The sequence below is a fragment of the Diabrotica virgifera genome, chromosome 5 (assembly GCF_917563875.1).
Source record: "Diabrotica virgifera virgifera chromosome 5, PGI_DIABVI_V3a".
Lineage (NCBI taxonomy): Eukaryota > Metazoa > Arthropoda > Insecta > Coleoptera > Chrysomelidae > Diabrotica > Diabrotica virgifera.
In genome coordinates this window covers 217,895,854-217,918,415 of record NC_065447.1, presented here as the reverse complement: position 1 = coordinate 217,918,415, position 22,562 = coordinate 217,895,854, and the positions used below count along the sequence as shown (strand labels likewise).

Below are 22,562 nucleotides of genomic sequence, written 5' to 3'. Positions count from 1 at the left end.
AAGTTGTTTGGAATTAAAAACTATATTTTAATATGCAATTACATCCTTCTAATTGAATTCTTTTTTTTTTTGAAAAATTATGGATAACTAACATTATTTTCAGTTATTTCAGTTCTGATAACTCTTTTATTATTAATTTTACGAAAAAAAGTGATTCTTAATAAAAAGTTCTGCATGGTCTGAAAACCTAAAATTCAACCATCTTATGTCAAATATTGCCGAGGGCCGAAAGTCCCTGAAAATATCTATAATGTTTATTTTAATAAGGTACATAGGGGTAAAAATAAAACGAAAAATTTAGTGTGATTTTTAATTGCAAATATTTCATTCAAAAGAAACTTTTTATTTATTCAAAGGGACTTTCGGCCCTCGGTAATAAACTAGCCTTTCATTCTGCATTTAATTTTTTTTTAAAATACTTATTAGTTTTCTCAGGATTCGAAAAAAATTAATACCCTTAAACCGAACTATTACTCCATTCACTCACGGTAAAATATTAAAATTACTGAAAATAATGTTAGTTATCCATAATTTTTCAAAAAAAAAATTTTTCAATTAGAAGGATGTAATTGCATATTAGAATATAGTTTTTAATTCCAAACAACTTTTCATAATAGCAATTTTCAATATTGTGAAAAATAAAGCTGCTTTACTCTTGAGTGAAATTCAAACTTTTTGACATACCCCGTATAATATTCATAAAATTTTATATCTGATGGTTGAATCTTAGGTTTTGGACCATGCAGAGCTTTTTATAAAGAATAACTTTTTTTCGTAAAATTAATAATAAAAAAGTTTTCCATATGGATACAACTTACAGGGACATACTGTGTATATATATATATATATATATATATATATATATATATATATATATATATATATAATTTTGTGAAAAATCTTCGAAATGATGGGCTCAAATCAAATTCACATTCAGAATCAACGTCTCCGTATTAGCTACAGACAGTTATCAAATCACCAAAAATCATATCGGCCATGTTATTCGTTTACTAAACTATCAAAGTATTTCTCTTAACTTATTTTTACGTTATTTTTCGTAAAACAGTATTGTAGTCTGTTATTCTCAGGTGCAGCTAAGCTGAATAAAATATTTTAATTTGTTTCTCTTTTGCTTACCTGTCTTTTGGTCCATTTGGTGCAGCTAATTTTGTTTCTTTGTGGAAACGTGATTTAAAAGCGAGTCGAAGACTTTGCAACAATTTGTAATCGATTGTTTTTCTTTTAGTTTTTCTTGGAATTTATTTGAATCCAAGTAACTATCCTTACATATTTTCAAAATACCTTTTCAAAATTATAGGAAATTTTTTTCTATAGGAAAATTCTAAGGCAGTCGCCACGAAAGTAGCGTCACTAAATAGTTGGAAAAGTCCATTTATGCGATGAGGGGAGTCCGTTATACATGTATATTTTTTAATTAAGTATGTTAAAATGTATATAAAGGACTAACAGATGTTTTATGCAGATTCGAATGCAAAAAAATGTTAAAATAAATAAATAAACTTTGGAAATCGCTGATTGTAAAAAAAATCGTAAAATAAAAAATAATAAAATTACTTTATTCAATTATAAAAATAATATTTTTTAAAATTTAAAAATACAGAAAACAGTATGAAGCTTCGCGCTAGTCTACAGTACCGTTCTGTACCACTTTTTTTTATTTTCTATCTAATCTAAATTAATACATATTTTTTCCTAATTATCCTGACTAATTCGTCGTAGCAGATTTCTTATTTAAATCTTGACTTTCTTTTAAAATAAATAATAAAGTAATTCATCACGTGAAAATAAAACAGTGTTGTTTATTATGCTGCCGTGCTTTACGACCTTATTGAGAGCTTTATCTTATTTGAAAACATTTCCCAGTAATACGTATTGCAGGAAAGATATTCTTAAATGCATCATCATACCAGCAGCACAATCTTTAATGAGGGATGATCAACAGAAATTGGTTTTTATTTGGAAATAAATCTAAATTTTTAAATAAATCTAGGAAGACGGAAGACATGTTTGTAAACAGCAACGGTAAAGATTTGTAGATAAACTTTATTTAAAAAAAATTCAACAGTAGTTCAGCAAATTGACTTTGTTCAGGAATTAACTATTTTTAAACAGTTTATTAAATACAATTTCTACAACTAACTATAATTGAGGGAATTATAAACTAAGATTTACAAGTGAAGAAATGGTTTAGTTGAGAACAATGAAGTCAAAGATACCTTTACATAGATAATAAATTCTACATTAATCACTTATGGCCCGAAAATGCTTCCTAAAGGAGCTAGAGCTATTTGAAGATGGCGTCTGGTAATTAGTTTTTCTTAAATATCTCCAGAACGCTTTTATTTAGAAAAACGAAAATTGGTACACATATTTATCTTCCAGAAATCGATTCCATCCATTGCAAATTTCTAGTACCGCTCATAGGCGTCCGTTTTCGGTAGGACAACAGTTATATTATCGCATAACTTTTTTGTTTTTAATTTTTAAGCATTTTGTCGGTAGAAGTTAAGTCGGTAGAATACACCGATTCTAGAAAAATCGATTTGAAAATTTTTCGTTTTTTGAATATCAAAAAAAAACTATTTAGAAAAACGAAAACTGGTACGTTTATTTATATTCCAGAGATGAATTGATTTCATTAATTGCGAATTTCTAGTACCGGTCATATGCGTCCGTTTTGGGTAGGTCAACGGTTATTTTATCGCATAACTTTTTGTCTTTAATTTTTAAGGATTTTTGAAACTAGATTATTAAATTATGAGGTATTCTAGTACTAAAAGTTACTCTTGCTTTAAGTTGGTAAAATACATCGTTTTATTTTTGAATTTTTTTTTTCAAATTACCGACTTAAAGCAAGAGTACCTTTTAGTATTAGAATACCTCACAATTTAATAATCCAGTATCAAAAATGCTTAAAAGTTAAAGACAAAAATTATGCGATAAAATAACCGTTGCCCCACCCAAAACGGACGCCTATGACTGGTACTAGAAATTCACAATAAATGGAATCGATTTATCTCTGGAAGATAAATATGTGTACCAATTTTCGTTTTTCTAACTGGAAGCGTTCTGGAGGTATTTAAGAAAAACTAATTACAAAACGCCATCTTCAAAGAGCTCTAGCTCCCTTAGGAAGCATTTTCGGACTAGGTGAATTGGGTTAAATTGTCTTAAAATTATCTGAGAAATCTCCTGTCTTCGTTTGTCGGTAGAGTTTCTGGACACTCTGTATATACAATGACGCATACCAAAATTACCATTACTACGAATAAGAAAGTCAAGAATTTAAAGAAGAAGATGCACACTTTCAAGGAGTTCAAGAAGAAATAGAAGGAACGCATTAGAATTATTGCATTTATATTCTGACAAAAGAGAGCAGGTCCCTTACATTAAAATTAAAATTCTAAACTTTTTATTGATACAGAAGCCACTAAACCTTTCCTTAATCCTGAAAAATATCAATATAGATATTGATTATAAATTCTGCAAAAATAATATTAAATACGAATCATTTATAGTTAGGTACATTAACTTTTCAGAATCATTCACAAGATTATTGTGTAGAAATTCCAAATTTTCCCCAAATTAACTCCGATTTGAACTTGCAATTCTATCTTTTCAAATTTCATAAAACCTTTGATGGTCTTATCGGCCTCGATAATCTTGAACTTCTGAAGGCAAATCTTGATTATTTCCGCTACTCTTACTACAGAGCATTCTAGTTTTCCGTTTTCCTATGCATTACGGTTTCCTACATATACAGTCCAGCCAGAACCCCAAACAATTACACAAGTCAGATTGCCCATAAAAGAAATATAAGGCACAATCATCATCCCAAGACAAGAAGTCGAAGGTGCTATCTTAAGAGAAACCTACTGTCGCATGTAATCAACTTGCCTGGACCAAGCTAATCAATAACACCGATGAATATAGCCAAGTACCATTAACTGATCTTATCAAAAGCCAACCATTAAGGCCCATTTATACATACCCGGGCCGTGTCCGTTCCGGGTCAGTGCCGAGTCCGGGTATTTTTAATGCAATATTTACATACAACCGGGTTGTGGCAGTGTGCGTACCGGGCCGAATAAGAGAGGAAAACGTTATTACATATCTAACAATAAAACACTGAAAACGTTTGTTTTCTATACTTCCACAAAATTTATTATAACTAAGTGACTACAGCTGTTTCGGCGAAGTGCCTTTCTCAAGTGATATAGTTTACGATGTGTTTGCCTTTTTAAGTCTTCAACTGAAGAGGTTGAGGAGTGGGGAGCTGTTTGTCTCGAGTTGGTCATTCAGAATTATATCTGTATTTTTCTCCCTTTTCTTTTTACTTTTGTATTTTTCTTTCTTTTTACAAACAGCTCCCCACTCCTCAACCTCTTCAGTTGAAGACTTAAAAAGGCAAACACATCGTAAACTATATCACTTGAGAAAGGCACTTCGCCGAAACAGCTGTAGTCACTTAGTTATAATAAATTTTGTGGAAGTATAGAAAACAAACGTTTTCAGTGTTTTATTGTTAGATAAAATGAACTTCCATCAAGTAACGGTCGAATCCATCAGTTATTACATATCTCTGTGTAAAAGATAGTTGAAAATATTTCGGCTTGGATAGAAGATCTCACCTCACCATATCTATTGCTTGCCTCTTTTCCAGCAGTCGCGTTCACAAAACAATAAAATCGTGTTTATACAAGTCCCTGCGATCCGTGTCATTTTCGTGCATCGCCAGTGCCGACTGAAAAAATATCGGCTGGGATTAATTTCAGACCGGGCTCGGACGGGCTCCGTCCGGGAAACGCCAATGTATAAATATACTCATAAGAATACATATTGTTTTTTTTTGGGACGTCCCTGTCTTAACACGGAACGGACACGGCCCTGATATGTATAAATGGGCCTTTAACCTCCAAGAATATCATTATATGCACGTCAGATATCCTTCCAATGGAAGACAATAATTTTATCAATAAGAAAACTATAGCAAAAGAAGCAGTAAAAATACAATAAGATGAGGAAAAAACAAGGTAGTTATTGCCATTAAGGACACGGATAACAAATTAGAAAAATTTAAAATATTGGAATTTGGGAACGAGTAGGTATTATCCAGAGAAATTTAGATAAAGATTATCAATGTGGGTAATGAATAGAGCAACCATAGAAATTACATTTTCAGGCAAAAAAAATCGGCCTAGAAATAAATGAAGAAAAAATTTAAATACACGGTGCTAGGAAATACAGAAAGAGGACCTGAAGATATGCTTAAGTTAATAGCTTTCGATGGAAAAGAGTATAAATTTAAAAGAGTAAAGCACTTTACATATCTAGGGATCATAATAGACGAAAGAGGATACGAGCAAAATTAACTAAAGCACAGGATAGCAAAAGGTAACCGAAAGGTCGATAGTTTAAAAAAAATATTTAAAGTCAAAGCACGTATCGAGAAAGACGGAAACCAGAATATACAAAACCGTAATAAGAGCAACAGTCACCTAGAGATGTGGGACATGGGTGCTAAATAAAACAGAAGAAGAAACGATAGAGAGGTGGAAACAGAAGGTACTCAGAGCTATTTTCGGGGGACAAAATACGGAAGACGGTTGGCAAAGAAGAACCAATCAAGAATTAAGGATGTTTTACAAGGAACCAAGTATAAAAAGATACACAAAGGCACAAAAATCAGGTGAGCAGGTCATGTCGAGAGATTGGATAGGGCAAGAATGCCAAAGAAGGTACTGCTGAGAAGACCAGTTGGGACAAGTAGACGAGGTAGACCAAGAAAAAGATGGCAAGACAAGTTTCAGGAAGATATAGGATCGATGGAAATTACAGGCTGGAAAGAGAACACGAAAAATAGAATACAGTGAAGAACCATAGTGGAGCAATCTTTAGGTAGACACATTAAATAAAATTAAAAGACATTGTGTATAGGTACTATCATGTGTATTATGTAAAATTGTAAATTGTAAAGCCCTAGACCTACAAGGCCTGTAGAGCATATTAAATAAAATTGTTATAATTATGGTTAAAATATCCTACTTCATCAACCCTAAAAATTTTTGACTGTTAGATTTTAACGTTATCATCTGGATTTATCTCATATACTTTTGCTTTTAACAAACCAAAATTTTATTATAGTTCGTGTGACCTGAGCATACTGATCTAATTCTTTTCTAAATTACATAATCATAACAAACTAACGTTCTTCCTTTAATCTCGATGACTCATATTTATAATACGTATAGGAAGAAACCAGATTTGGCAACGTAGTACGTAGTCTTCGCGAGGGCACTAAACTGAAGAATGCCGGTTTTGAGAAAACAAGACTTGTTTTGGTACCGACAGAACCATCCGTTACAGTCATCCGTTGATTTTACAAGAACCACCTCACGGAATCTACCTGAAAACTTAACTGATCAGACAGATCGGATCCACAATTAAAACAAAGCTTCTACCTGTTCGGTCGGGTAAAGATGTAACTGTATCGGCAGCATCCCACATTGTCGTTACCACTAAACTGATTTAAAATAAGTTTTCTACAGTGTAAGTGCGTTATTTGTGTGACAACAGGTGTTTGTGTACAGGAAATGTCCTAAAGTTCGGAATATGTAATATGTCGTATGTAGTATCATGTGCCGTGATGAATTTTGATTGGTACGTTCAATATGCATTGCTATGTAATATGTATATCAATAAACATGATCTGAATAATTGTAGTAGGAGAATTATCCGTTAATCTGCGGTGTTTTGTTGATGACTGATAATAACATAATATGTAGAAATTACTATGTAATGACTTAATAGGTAGATACACAAGAAAGAGCATAGTTACAGCAAAATAATCAAAAGATAAATAAAAAATGTTACACATTTATTAAACTAAACTAAACTAAAAGGACAAAATAATCTAATCTCTATTATAGACTTCAAAACGGTTCTTATTTTATGTCACCCCATATAAACTTGAAAAATTGTCCATAAGCGTATACCTAAACCTACCTAAGGTCCTAAGGTAGGTAAATCTAAACTAAAAATAAAAAATAAAAAAAGACTAAGTTTTCACTCTAATGGCATATAAAACAACATAATGCTGTTCTACATCCCACCAGAATGAAAACAATGGGAACCTTTTCTGGTTACACCTCCGAAGCTTCTACAATTTGCAGGCCATACGGATGCTGAGACTAAGGAATATGAGGGAATTCTACAATTTACAATTCACGTCCCATCTGCTCAGCGCGGTAAAGTTCCAACGAGAATGGTTCCCTTCGTACTCCAATCAGAGTAAATGTAAATCAAAAATTAATAACCATTTTCAATTTCGTTGCAAAACGAAAATACAGCCGAACCATATTCTAGTCCAATCAGAGAGTGCAGCAAGCACTTCTACCGGTTTCAAAACCTCTTAGTCTCTCATCAGGAGGCACAATATGCTGCTCTCTCTGATCCAACCAAAACAAACCCCAGCGTGCAGTCCCGGATTGCAACGAACGAAATGGCATAGATGCCCTAGCGGCAACTGCTAGCAAAAAGAATAAGTTTTCACTCTAATGGCATATAAAACAACATAATGCTATTCTACATCCCACCAGAATGAAAACAATGGGAACCTTCTCTGGTTACACCTCCGAGGCTTTTACAATTTGCAAGCTATACGAATGTTGAGACATCTTTTGGTTGGATCAGAGAGAGCAGCATATGAGCCTCCTGATGAGAGACTAATAAGTTTCGAAACCGGTAGAGGTGCTTGCTGCACTCTCTGATTGGACTAGAATATGGTTCGGCTGTATTTTCGTTTTGCAACGAAATTGAAAATGGTTATTCATTTTTATTTACATTTACTCTGATTGAAGTACGAAGGGAACCATTCTCGTTGGAACTTTACCGCACTGAGCAGATGGGACGTGAATTATAAATTGTAAAATTCCCTCATCTTCCTTAGTCTCAGCATCCGTATGGCTTGCAAATTGTAGAAGCCTCGGAGGTGTAACCAGAGAAGGTTCCCATTGTTTTCATTCTGGTGGGATGTAGAATAAAAACTTTATTGCCTGTCTGTCTTAAGGCTCGTTTTCACGCTACGTCTTATTGTACGTTTTAAACGTACGACAAAACGTACGTTTTGTGAATAAGCGAATTTAATTTTTTCGATTCGACAAGACGTACGTTTTGCTGTTTTCACGCTACATCTTATTGTACGTTTTGTGTGATAGGACAAATCCTATCCTATCCGTGAAAACGAGCCTTTAAGGCAAGCGTCCACAGACCCGCATCGGACGCATCGTACGCAACGGATTTTAGTTTGCCTTGTACAGAAACTTATGTAACCGCGTCCACTGATCCGCATCGTATGGATCGCATTATCGATTGTCAAACTAAAATCCGTTGCGTACGATGCGTACGATGCGGGTCTGTGGACGCTTGACTTTAAAGACTTATCTTCTTTCCAACTTTTCGCTTGTGCACCGCTTGCTTTGTGGTACCTGATCGGTATTTGGGTACCTGATCAGTGGCGTAACAAACTCCGTCGGGGCCCCCTTGCAGAATTGGAAATGGGGGCCCCTTTAAAAAATTACTAAATGCGACTTGTGTAACAAAAACGTAGGTATATGTGTTAGTGTATTTATGCACTGTTTATAACAGCCTAAATTTTTGATCTTTATTGGTATAGAATAAAATAGAACAAAAATTGAGAGCCTACGCGCAAAATTTCGTGCCAATGCTTTTTAAATGCATTCATTTTTTTCGAATCCTGAGAAAACTAGGTAGTATTTTTGAAAAATTTAAACGCAGAATGAAAGATGAAAGCATTTAGTATTATTTTTAATTTCAAATATCCCATTTAAAAGAAACTTTTTTTTTATTCTAAGGGACTTTCAGCCCTCGGTAATAATGTAATCTTTCATTTTGCGTTTAAACTTTTCAAAAATATTTATTAGCTTTCTCAGGATTCGAAAAAAATGAATTCATTTAAAAAGCATTAGTCCGAAATTTGGCGCCTACACTCTTTAAATTATTACATTATTACATAGTATCTTTCTATGAAATTAACAACTTTCTTCGTGAACTAATATCAGCGAATATATTATCTACGATTATTTTATTAATATCTATCTGATAGACAACTTTATTTTCAATATGTACTTATAAGCTCTATAGAGAAGGTAACCGTGCTTCTAAGATTGTTCGTATGTACTACGAATATATGGTTTTATAATTTAAGTTTAGAAATATGTAGGTACCTATCTCTGAACCAGCGGTCGTGACAAGTAAAGATGAAAACAAGATGTACGCATGACACACTTCTGATATGCAAGATGCAAGCACTAGTGCAATGAAAATCTATAAGAATAATTTTGGCTGCATCATAAATTGAGTTCGCCGATTCCAACTGTGTCCTTAATGATTTTCTAACAAATTGCAGTTGCTCCAAATCTCGTTACATAAATCTGACGGGTACGCAGCAACTAAGTTACTGGCTCCTGCAAAAACTTCTGGATCCGATTTGAAAAGATATCCACCTCTAAGATGTAAGACTTTAACATCGTTGTTCACTTTGTACATACTTATAAATCCAGCTTGAATTTGTTCAATAACTATGTACATCGAGATTTCCGAAAAACACGCCTACTATATAATATATTTCTTTCAGGGTTTAAGATGCGTTAATCATGTAAGAATCCATCAAAATGCTTAACTCTACCAAACCTTTTGATTTTAAACGTATGTACAGGGAAAGCCACAATTAGTAGCAAAATCTTTGGTTTCTTGTAAAAATGACGTATTTAAGATTTGACAAAAATTCTTTACAGTTAGGTAAAAGTACCACTTTATTTTGTAAAATAGATGGGAAGACAAATTCAAACTGTTCCATTTTACTTTTTTAATTACTAGTTGTCATTCTCTACTCACGATATGTGGTAGTTATTATTATTTTAGACAGTGTTACTAAAATTTTTATTTAGTTCTGCCTTACACCAAGACCAAGCACAGTTTGAAATCTGGATGACGACCTAGTCGTCGATAACGTTTTTAGAGTAAGCAATTTTGGTTGGACGTTTTTCTACATTGTTTGCTAACTCGAATCGAGGAAAGTTTTTGACGATTTCCAGGCACTGCTTAAAAACGTTGCGTATGCATGCGTAAAATAATATATCAATGACACATTTTTACATATTAGACGACAAGATGGGGCCCCCGCAAGCTTCATGCTGCGGGGGCTTCTGTTACGCCCCTGTACCTGATTATTTCTGTTGTTGAACTCTAGAACAATTTTTTCTGTAGGTAGGTACTACATATATATTCAGCACTGTTCCTACTTCCCTGATTGGCTGTCTTCGGCAACCACCTGTCTAGACCCTGACTAGATGGTCAATCAGTCTGTGTTTTTCTCTATGCGTCCTCTGGATTCGATCTCTATTGAGAATGTCTCTGGTCTTCTTGTGGCTTAATGGTAGAAGTACCTTGTCGTGTTCTCTGTTATCTCCCTCTCCCTCAGTGATGTTTACTGAAGCCTTTATCGGACGGTTGTATTTATCAGATATTCTATCTATAACAAGTTTCTGTTTTCCTAAATCTTCCAGTTAATTTCTGCTGTACTGTGGAACTCCAAACTGGGACTGCCTACAGCATCACGGATCTAACGTATTCCTGGTATAATTTGATCTTCTTGGCTATCGTTAGGTGGCTGGACCTGAAAATATAAGGTTGAATTAGACTTTTTGCCAAATTCGCTTTTTTCTTTGGTAAACGATAACGTTTCCTCTCATCGTGACTTCAACTGGTATATTTTGCTGCTGCGTAAAGATGAAAAATTACGTCTTTTCCGCGTTGATTTTTATCTTCCATTTATCTGTGAATTCCGAAATTCTTCCTAAATAATTTTCTAGTGTATCGACAACTCTTCTTTTCCTGCTATATATTAGTCGAAGCATAAAGCACTGAACCTCCGAAAAAAAAAACGACAAGACGGATCTTAATAATTCTTTTTGCATTCGATTCGTGAATGCGCCAGGAAACTGTGTGAACCGGAGCCATGATATAATATTGAAAAACTGCATACAAAAAATGCATTCTTAAAGTGCATCTCAAACAGACAAAAAAAAATTCAGAACTCGTCAATTATCGGCGGAAATGAGTTCAATTTTGTCACTCTGGGGTTTTTGGAGTCGCTGAAAACGAATATGACGTCGTAAATGTTCTCTGGAGTACCTGGTGCCAAGGGTACCTACTGTTTACCTCGTCATTAAAAGTCATTAAAAAATTAGTCAAAATCATTACTCGGGGAGGTTTTTAGGGTCACTAACGACGAATATGACATCGGAAGTGATCTACGGAGTACCTGGTGCCCAAGGTACCTACCTTTTACCTCGTCTTATGGAGTTTTCGGCAAAAAAATTATTAAAAAACTAGTCAAAAACCATTACTCGGGGAGTTTTGGGGTCGCTAACGACGAATATGACATCGGAAGTGATCTCAGGAATACCTGGTGCCCAGAGTACCTACTGTTTACCTCGTCTTCGGGAGTTTTCGGCAAGTTCATTAAAAAATTAGTCAAAAATCATTACTCTCAGGGGGTTTTTGGGGTCGCTGACGACGAATATGATATCGGAAGTGATCTCCGCAGTACCTGGTGCACAGGGTACCTACTGTTCATCTCGTGACTAATGATTTTTGACAATTTTTTTAATGAATTGGCCGAAAACTTCGGAAGATGAGGTAAACAGTAGGTACCCTGGGCATCAGGTACTCCGGAGATCACTTCCGATGTTATATTCGTCGTCAGATACCCCAAAAACCCCCCGAGTAATGAATTTGGCTAATTTTTTAATGCATTTGCCGAAAACTCCAGAAAACGAGTTAAACAGTAGGTACCCTGGGTACCAGGTACTCCGTAGATCACTTCCGATGTCATATTCAACGTCAGCGAGCCAAAAACCCCCGAGCAATGATTTTTGACTAATTTTTTAATGAATTTGCCGAAAACTCCATAAGACGAGGTACCCTGGCCACTAGATATTCCGAAAATCACTTCCGATGTCATATTCGTCGTTAGGGACCCCAAAACCCCATAAGTAATGATTTTTGACTAATTTTTTAATAAATTTTTTGCCGAAAACTCCACAAGACGGGGTAAACAGAGATACCCTGGGCACCAGGTACTCCGTAGATCATTTCCGATGTCATATTCGTCGTTAGTGACCCTAAAAACCCTCCAAGTAATGATTTTTGACTAATTTTTTAATGAATTTTAATGACGATGTAAACAGTAGGTACTCTGGGCACTAGGTACTCCGGAGATCACTTCCGACGTCATATTCGTTTTCAGCGACCCCAAAAATCCCAGAGTAACAAAATTGAACTCATTTCCGTCGATAATTGACGAGTTCTGAATTTTTTTATTGTATGTTTGAGATGCACTTTAAGAATGCATTTTTTGTATGCAGTTTTTCAATATTATATCATGGCTCTGGGTCACAAAGTTTCCTGGCGCATTCACGAATCGAATGCAAAAATAATTACTAAGATCCGTCTTGTCGTTTTTTTTTTCGGAGGTAAGGCCGATTTTAGTGCTTTATTGCTTCGCCTTTATATTGCCGTATCGTCCGAGTATAGGACTGTGTTTATTATTGCATGTGTTGGAAGTAGCAAATCTTAAACAAAAGTATTGCATAAAATGGGCGATAAAATGCTGCCCTGAGGCATCCCTTTCTGAACCTCTTGCATCCTGGACATCTTTTGATAAAACTTAGCTAAATATGTATCACATATGTTGACTAATAGTCCAGAGAAATAAGATTTTTCTCGTGACACATCCCCCTCCAGGCCGAAACCAAATTTTTTGAGTAGTATGGACATCTATATTATTAACCTATATGTTTCCTGCAGCCGATTTTGATGATATACATAGTTATAAACAAATGAAAATCAAAAAACGCTAAATTTTCGCTTTTTTAATCTATTACCAAAAAGTTAAGTACTTTAAACAAATTTGAGTGTAAGAAACTCATAAATCGTATAAAAAACTTCAATATGGCGTTCGCTGAATATGTCCATCCTTATTGGTTGCTTAGAAAATTGCAAAATAAATCATAAATTTTGAGTTTTTAAAGATATTCATAACTTATGTAAAAATTAACTTAGAACCTTCTTATTAAACAGAATGCTGATACTTCTTGTACTTAAATTATATTTTAAATTTCAAAGCAATTGGTCAAATAGTTTAAAAGTTATTTAATTTGTTTATCCCAAATTCATTTTTTTTTGCAACACTACAAGTCAGAAAATTATGAGGCTACAATCATACTTCGGACAGTTTATGAAAGAAGAACATTTATACTATTACCATTATTAAAAATAAATGACAAAAAATAATTTTAAACAGTGTAAAATTATTTTGAAAAAACATGTCGACTTTTTGCTTACTTATAAACAATTAGAATAACTTTTTAACCGTTACCTGTAGAAAAATTATTTTTTCATATTTAGAAAGACTGAATTTTTATACACATTTAGAAAGAAAAACAACTGTCCTAGGACAATTAGGGACAAAGTTAGCCCCCCCCCCCCATTTATTTAATTCACATGTTTTTGCAAAATAATTTTGCAATATTTATAATTATTTTTTGTAATTTTTTTAAATTAAATTAATACTGTAAATTTCCTTCTTCCATAAACTATCCAAAGTATTACTGTAGCTTCATCATTTTCTGACTTACAGTGTTGCAAAAAAAATAAATTTGGGATAAACAAATTAAATAACTTTTAAACTATTTGACCAATTTCTTCGAAATTTAGGGTATGAATTAAGCACCATAAGTCTCAGCATTCCGTTTAATAAGAAGGTTCTAAGTTAATTTTTACATAAGTTATAAATATTTATAAAAACTCAAAATTTATGATTTATTTCGCAATTTTCTAAGCAATCAATAAGGATAGACATATTAAGCAAACGCCATATTGAAGTTTTTTATACCGTTTATGAGTTTCTTGCTCTCAAATTTGTTTACCGTTTAAATTTACCGTTTTTTGATCTTCATTTGTTTATAACTATGTATATCATCAAAATCGGCTGCAGGAAATATATAGGTTATTATTATAGATGTCCATATTACTCAAAAAAATTGGTTTCGGCCTGGAGGGGGTTGTGTCACCAACAGGCTATTTTTTTCCATATTTCTCTGAACTATAAATAATGAGATTTACCTCTGTCCATCTTGTAGATAAGGTCTTATTTTCAGACACTTTTTCTATGTCGAGAATAGCCATTCCTGTTTTTTGGTTTCGGTTAAAACGGATTTTAGTTTCAATGACAACTACTTGCAGTTTGCAATATCTTCCTCTTCTGGATCAGACCTGGTCTTCTTGTACTATTTTTCTTTTGTGTATGTTTCATTAGTTTTTTATAGATATTTTTGTAGAAATTCCAGTAGGGATATACTCCAGGCTGTGGGTGAAAAATAGGTCGATTTCAGGATATAATTCAGGAATTTTTGAAACCTATTAGGTGTTGTAAAGGACGATGCCAGGAATAACTTCTACTAAAATGTGACCAAAAATATTGTGAGCTTTTTTTGTTATTGCGATTTCCATTTGTTAAATTTGCAATTTTTTAAGATTTTTAATTTTGCAGCTTAGGATATTGATTCTAGGGAAAAACTTTTTAATAGAAAGTTGTAGTAAATTAAAAAAACCTACAATTTGAGCTATGGTAAGTTTAATTTCATTTATTGGTTATTGCAACACAGCCTGCGAAAGGTCCAAAATGGCCGATTTTTACAATTGCGTTATTTATTGTACAAATAATTTTTTTTATTTTTAAAGCTTTAAAATGAAGATCTTTCAATTCCAAACATAAAAAAAAAATTGTAAGGCCGGATTAACGAATTTGTTGCTTAGATATTATAAATTGTTTATCCCAAGAGGTCAAATGTCGAAGGCTATAACTTTTTGAAAAAAAATCGTAGAGAGTTGGTGAAACATCCAATCTCCTTCTAAAGAGTTATATTTTCATATTCTGATGTAAATAAATGCGTAAAACATTTTTAAACTTCTCATTTTTGGGTTTGAAAATAAGGGGGCAAATTTCGTTATAATCATTTAGAGCTGAAGCGGCCCTGTACATCCTATGAGTTTTTAACTTACAGATTATTGTTCCTAAAAACGAAACGAAGATTTATAAAAAAATAAAAAAATTCTACGACCATCTGAAGCCGAGCTAAATGTTGGGCTTGAAAATAAGGGGGCAATTTTCTTTATAATAATTTAGAGCTGAAGCGGCCCTGTACATCCTATGAGTTTCTAACTTACAGATTATTGTTGCTGAAGACGAAAAGAAGATTTATAAAAAAATAAAAATTTTCTACAACCAACTGAAGCCGAGATAATTGTTTCTTTTTTCTTAAATCGTAGTGCCTTTATTTACAACAATTAAGAAATTATTTTACAGTCAATGACTAAAGAAAGACTTATATTATCTTAAATTAAAAATAATTATAAAATATAGTTACATTTAATTATTAAAAATTATTTTTAAAATCGGTGCTTTTGCGAGCGTCCGGCTCGCTTCAAATCCACGCGCTCGGAAAATTTTTACGTAACTTGTATTAAATTTTGACCGAAAACAATTTAATAATATTACCATTATAATATACAGTCTATTTACCACTGTATTTGTTTTTCTTGATAAACTTTTATATGTGAAATCTCATTTCTGAAGAAATAATATTACAAAAATGATACATACCTATATATGAAATATATAACTATATTTTTAATTTTTTCATTGTTATATAAATATAATAATAATAAATAATAATGTTACTTCTTATTATACAATATAAAACTTTTTCTTCTTGTAGTGACTATCCGTTTTGGATGTTGGCGACCATCATGGCAATCTGTACTTGCACACTAAATCGGTACTGCTGCTCTAAAAAGATTTGTAGTTGTTGTGTTGAACGACGTACGTAAATTTTCTAGCAAGGTAATCCTTCGCCTTCCTGGTTCTCAGTTTCCAAATGGGGTTTGCCAAATTGCCATGATGGTCGCCAACATCCAAAACGGATAGTCACTACAAGAAGAAAATGTTTTATATTGTATAATAAGAAGTAACATTATTATTATTATATTTATATAACAATGCAAAAATTAAAAATATAGTTATATGTATCATTTTTGTAATATTATTTCTTCAGAAATTAGATTTCACATATAAAAGTTTATCAAGAAAAACAAATACAGTGGTAAATACACTATATATTATAATGGTAATATTATTAAATTGTTTTCGGTCAAAATTTAATAAAAGTTACTTAAAAATTTTCCGAGCGCGCGGATTTGAAGCGAGCCGGGCGATTTGCAAAATTCGGCCGCTCGCAAAAGCACCGATTTTAAAAATAATTTTTAATAATTAAATGTAATTATAGTTTATAATAATTTCTATTTTAAGATAATATAAGTCTTTCTTTAGTCAATGACTGTAAAATAATTTCTTAATTGTTATAAATAAAGGCACTACGATTTAAGAAAAAATAAACAATTATCTCGGCTTCAGTTGGTTGTAAACTTTTTTTATTTTTTTATAAATCTTCGTTTCGTCTTCAGCAACAACAATCTGTAAGTTAGAAACTCATAGGATGTACAGGGCCGCTTCAGCTCTAAATGTTTATAACTAAATTTGCCCCCTTATTTTCAAACCCAACATTTAGCTCGGCTTCAGCTGGTCGTAGAAATTTTTTATTTTTTTATAAATCTTCGTTTCCTCTTCAGCAGCAATAATCTGTAAGTTAAAAACTCATAGGATGTACTGGGCCGCTTCAGCTCTAAATGTTTATAACGAAATTTGCCCCCTTATTTTCAAACCCAAAAATTAGAGGTTTAAAAATATTTTACGCATTTATTTACATCAGAATATGAAAATATAACTCTTTAGAAGGAGATTGGATGTTACAACAACTCTCTACGATTTTTCTTCAAAAAGTTATAGCCTTCGACATTTGACCTATTGGGATAAACAATTTATAATATCTAAGCAAGAAATTCATTAATCCTGCCTTGCAATTTTTTTTATGTTTGGAATTGAAAGATCTTCATTTTAAAGCTTTAAAAAATAAAAAAAAATTATTTGTACAATAAATAACGCAATTGTAAAAAACGGCCATTTTGGACATCCGCATGCTGTTTTGCAATAACCAATAAACGAAATTGAACTTACCATAGCTCAAATTGTAGGTTTTTTAATTTACTACAACTTTTTATCAAAAAGTTTTTCTCTAAAATCAATATCCTAAGCTGCAAAATTAAAAATCTTTAAAAATTGCAAATTTAACAAATGAAAATCGCAATTAAAAAAAAAGCTCACAATATTTTTGGTCACATTTTAGTAGAAGTTATTCCTGGCATCGTCCTTTACAACACCTGATAGGTTTCAAAAATTCCTTAATTATATCACGTTTTTTCACCCACAGCCTGGGGTAATATTGGATATCGGCCTTTAACTTTTTGGTCTTCTTCCGTCCTTCCTTGGTTTTAGTAGAGAGATGATCTTTGCATGTTTCCAATTGTTCGAAAAATGTGAAAAATTTTCCTTTGCTTTCTGATTTTCTTGTGTCGATTATTTCCGTGACGCTTGCTTCACTTGCTTGAATAAGTCTTGCCCTTATTTCTTCTTGTCCTTTCGTATACTCTTCTAGTTATGTTTCTTGTTTTTTGACTTCTTTCAACTAGTTCGGAATAATTAGTTCTCTCTTGTTCGTGCATTTCCATTGCTTGTTGAATTTTTCTTATGATTTCTTCTATATTTCTTTTCATTTCTGCTACGGATTCAAATTCTCTCTTTATGCCCATTTCGTTTATGTGTCTCCTGTAATTCGGCCAATTTGCTTCTTTCCAATGTCATCTTTCTACTGGTTTAATTGTTAAGTGGCCATACGATACGTTCTACATTCGTAACGGAAACTTGTGGATCTGGCAACAGCTGCACTCAAAACTATATGATGCGCGAACTAACTAAAAATACAAAAAAAAAATCAAGAACTCGGAACTCGTGTGGATATTAACACTATTTTCGTATACAACATTGTCTTTTTAAAATCGTCAGAATTGTTACATCATTGTTCCATCAATCGTCAGAATGAAGAACCAAAACTTCTTGTGTTTCTTGTCAGAATTGTTACATCATTGTTCCATCAATTGTCAGAATGAAGAACCAAAACTTCTTGTGTTTCTTCATTCGTCCTAATAGGTAAATTGCCTGTTAAGTCTACATTATGTTTATATCATTCTAAGCTGTTTTGTATCCTTCGTTAAATAGAACTATTTTGCATACGATTATATCTTGTTCACGTAACTTCGAATACAATATAACGTAAAATTCAAATGTGTCACAATAGTTATTTATGAAACAGTTCGTGAAGTATGCTTTTTGCGAACGCACGCGATGTTTAGAGCACGAGCGACAGCGGAACGAGTGCTATACATCGCGTAAGTTCGCAAAAAGTACTTCACGCACAGTTTCATGCAATATTTTATCTACGATAAACAAATAAAAAAACTATAACTCTTCGTCACTTGAATTCATTTCTATTCTACAATTGTTAGAACTTTGACATTTAAAAATTCTAACTTCTTTCAAACTACAAAACTGTCAAAATTTTGTCGTAATTTATTGCTGAAAATGTCATCACCATGACAACGCGTGACAATGCATGAAAGTTAAGAATATTTGATTATATGAAAGTATGCCAAAAAAAGTGCGAAAAAGTAAATCCCATTTAAAATACATTGTTACTTCACGCACACTTTAAACCCTTCACGCACTGCTATCTATAATGACAGTTTTCACAACCTAAAAACTTATACATAATATGAGTTAGATAAAAACATTTTATCTCTTAGACCAGGAAGGATCTGTTTTTACGTGGATGTGAGAGGTGGCATTCGGATTTTTGAGGATAAAGTTAGGTTATAACTTCGTTAATAATAATTGGCTTATGCTCCTTCTCAAATATGCCCGGAACATTAATAAAAAAAATATTTAAAAATTTCAAAAAATATCCTTCTTTTTTCTCTACTTTCTTTGCTTATAACTTTAAAACGATTCATTTTGGAACAAAGTCGTATAGAAATAAAACATAGATAATTAAATTTTCTATCAGATACGATTGGTTAAAAATGTCTTAATTTAACACCCTTGCTGCAAAATAGCAATAAATATAAAATAAGGGGGCAAAACAAGCCCGTCTTTATTCAATGTTTTTCCATCACTTAAGTTACACTTGGAACCTTCCTAATCCGCTTAGAAAATTTTTGTAATGTGCTAAATGCGTCCACCAAATTTCATTAAAATTGACTTACTAGATTTTACATAATTTTGCAATCTACACTTTTTTTAAAAAATTAAAAATTTTTAAAATCTTGCACAACAAAAACTAGAACATACAAAGATTTGTCAATTTTTTTACATATAAAGAAGCACTCCACGTATCTAATGCACTTTACAGAATTGAAATCGGATTATTTAAGCAGCCTCAGCAATGTTTTAAAGTTATAAACAGTTTTTTGGCTTATAAACAAATAAGTGCTGTGTCCAGGAGGGGGTGCTACGGGCTCCTTTATTTAGATGGACTTACCCAAGTTTTTTATGTATTTTGACCCGTAGAACACGAATTTTTTGGGTAACAGTTGATCCGGATGTCGATAAGATTGTTATAAACAAAGAACTTGAGGAATTACATAGCATCAATTTTTCGCAAAATAAAACATTTTTTTGTATTCCTTGGGTAATTCTAAGCAAAAAATGTTCTTAAATTTTTTTTCGTAGGATGCATAGTTTTCGAGATAAACGCGGCGGAACTTTCAAAAAATCGTAAAATTGCAATTTTTGAACGAGAATAACTTTTGATTAAAAAATAAAATAGCAATTCTGCTGACAGCATTTGAAAGTTTAATTATACCGGTTTTAATTATTTGCATTGCTAAAAATTAATTTTTTTTATTATTAAACAAAGCTATTTGTTTATAAGCCAAAAAATTGTTTATCATTTTAAAACATTGCTGAGGCCCCTTAAATAATCCGATTTTAATTCTGTAAAGTGTATTAGATAGGTAGAGCACCTCTTTATAAATATGAAAAAAAATTAGCCAACTTCTAAATGGTCTACTTTTTGTTCAGAAAGATTTTAAAAAATTTGAACTTTTTTAAAAACATTTACATTGCAAATTTATTATGCAAAATCGATTAGGTACCAAAATTTGGTAGACCATTTAAGTTAGTTATAAGAATTTTCTAAGCGAATTACTAATTTTCTAAGTGCCACAAGTGGTTAAGAAACATTGAATAACAACAGGCGTATTTTGTCCCCTTATTTTGTATTTATTGCTATATTGCAGAAAAGGTAATACAAGACATTTTTGACCAGTCGTATATCATACAAAATTTAATTATCTTTATTTTATTTCTTTACGACTTTGTTCCAAAACGAATCGTTTTAAAGTTATAAGCAAAGAAAGCAGAAACAAATAGATGTTTTTCGAAATTTTTAAATATTTTAATTTTTTTATTAATGTTCCGGGCATATCTGAGAAGGAGCATAAGTCAATTATTAATACAGAAGGTCACATCCAAAAATACACGTTTTTTTACAGATTAGTCTTGCTCTATCTGTTATTTCCATTTATTTATTTATTTAGCGTATGGCATACAAAAAATACATAATTAAAAACAAAAGAACACGTTAAATGGAGTATTACAAACGAACATTTAATGTATAAATGAATCGGTGAGTGAAAGAATAGTACATCTCCAAAACTGTCATTTGAAGAAAATTTAAAAAAAACCATTTAAACAAAAATCTAGTGGTTTTTTGATATTTTCATACATTCTAAAGTTGTAGCTTTTGTGCTTACTTATTAAATTACCAAATAAAATTTATTAAAACAAACTCCAGAAAAAAGATATTTGTAAAAATGTATCGTGTACATGTACTGTTCTTTCACTCAATTACAAAAAAACACAATTCTGAAACTACATTTATTGGTTTTGTTTAGAAATATTATTTTTACTAACAATGCCTGGAATGCAAGATTGTTAACCCTTTACTATCACTCACTAAATGAATCCTGATTACAAGTGGCGCGCGACGACGTAATGTCATTGAGTGAAAGAACAGTATAAGCAGCAAAAGAACAGTATAAGCATTGCACGTATACGGTTCTTTCACTCATCTACCAAATTGCCCTGTCGATATTGAATCGCAGAGAGTTGTGTTTATACTGTTCTTTTGCCCAGTGATGCATTAACCTATTAAACGTATTTTGGCTATCTCAGTTCAAAATGTCGTTTTTGGCGTTTATATTGTTCTTTCACTCACTGATTCAAATATAAACGAAAACATTTTCGGTCGCATTCAGGAAATTATCAAAAACTCCACGGAACCGAATTCGGGGACATTCTTCAAAAATGTGATGTTTTGATAGATAGTCTGTCGTTGCGCACCACAGTCACATTCAGGAATAAAGGCTTTTCTCCTTCTATGTAAGTTGTTGTCGGCACATTTTCCGCTGCTTAATCTTTTTCTGTTCTGTGTAGTCCGCGTATTACGGAGCAGTTCAAACCCTAACAGTTTCTCATCGATACAGGTCATATGGTGTACTTCCTATGGTGAGTCGCTCTTCCATTGTCTTCTCCAGACGTTGGTGAAGGTGAAATGTTTGTGATGTAAGGAGGTCGTCTTTGATAATGGACGATATCTGGAACGCAGTCTATTAATTTCGATACCAAGCTTGTCGTGGTGGACGGCTGGTTGATGGCTAGCTGCATTTTTCTATATTTTTTAAGAAGAGAATGACTTCTTAGTAGTTTCTAAAGTTTCTTTGGAGTTTTGTCAACTCAGTACGTAAATAATAAATAATTATTCTTCGTTATATTTTTATTTTACGATTGTGTTGTTGTTCTGTTAATTCTTTTGTTGTTATGGTATGTTGTACAATTAAGATTAACATTACCATTTTTACAGACAGAAGAAACATGGGCTCAAGAATAGGAGGCTTAGGAACAACAGGTCTTCCAGCAGACAAAGCCCTCGCTGGAGTACCGCGACTGCTCGATGATCTTCAAAGATTGTCAGAAGACACTGATTCCGCAGATATTGCATTTGTGCTTGGAAGGGAAGAAGAAAGAATACTAGCTCATCGAGTGATCCTAATGGCAAGGTATATTTTCATGAAATTCCTATTTTTGCTTCGATTTTTTTACTCACACATCCTAAGCTCATTTTTACAGAATCCATCCTAATCATCTTACTTTGTTTTTATTTTAACTTCAACGGTTTGTATTTTAATTTAATACTAAAACAAGACAACGATTTCTGGAGTCTTGGTTTTTAGCTGACTTTAGACATCTTCTTCTTCTTCTTTAAGTGCCATCTCCGCGAGGGAGGTCATCATAGCTACTCGGATTTTAGAGACGGCTGCTCTGAAAAGTTTATTTGATGTACATCCGTACCATTCTCTCAGGTTGCACAGCCACGATATTCTGA

The 22,562-nt window shown here is 32.6% G+C and overlaps 1 protein-coding gene across 2 annotated transcripts in view; it reads left to right on the top strand.

Moving 5' to 3' along the window:
* Positions 1-22,562, top strand: part of LOC126884659 (uncharacterized) — a 217,534-nt gene that overhangs the window by 131,968 nt on the left and 63,004 nt on the right. Inside the window, exons 1-2 of one of the 2 annotated variants that reach the window (XM_050650726.1) lie at positions 6,433-6,681; positions 22,041-22,236. In XM_050650726.1, coding sequence (XP_050506683.1) covers positions 22,052-22,236 — 185 coding nt within the window. In that variant the 5' untranslated portion in view covers positions 6,433-6,681; positions 22,041-22,051. Of the gene's footprint in view, positions 1-6,432; positions 6,682-22,040; positions 22,237-22,562 lie in introns of those variants that run through there. The other variant, XM_050650727.1, reaches the window with a different exon arrangement.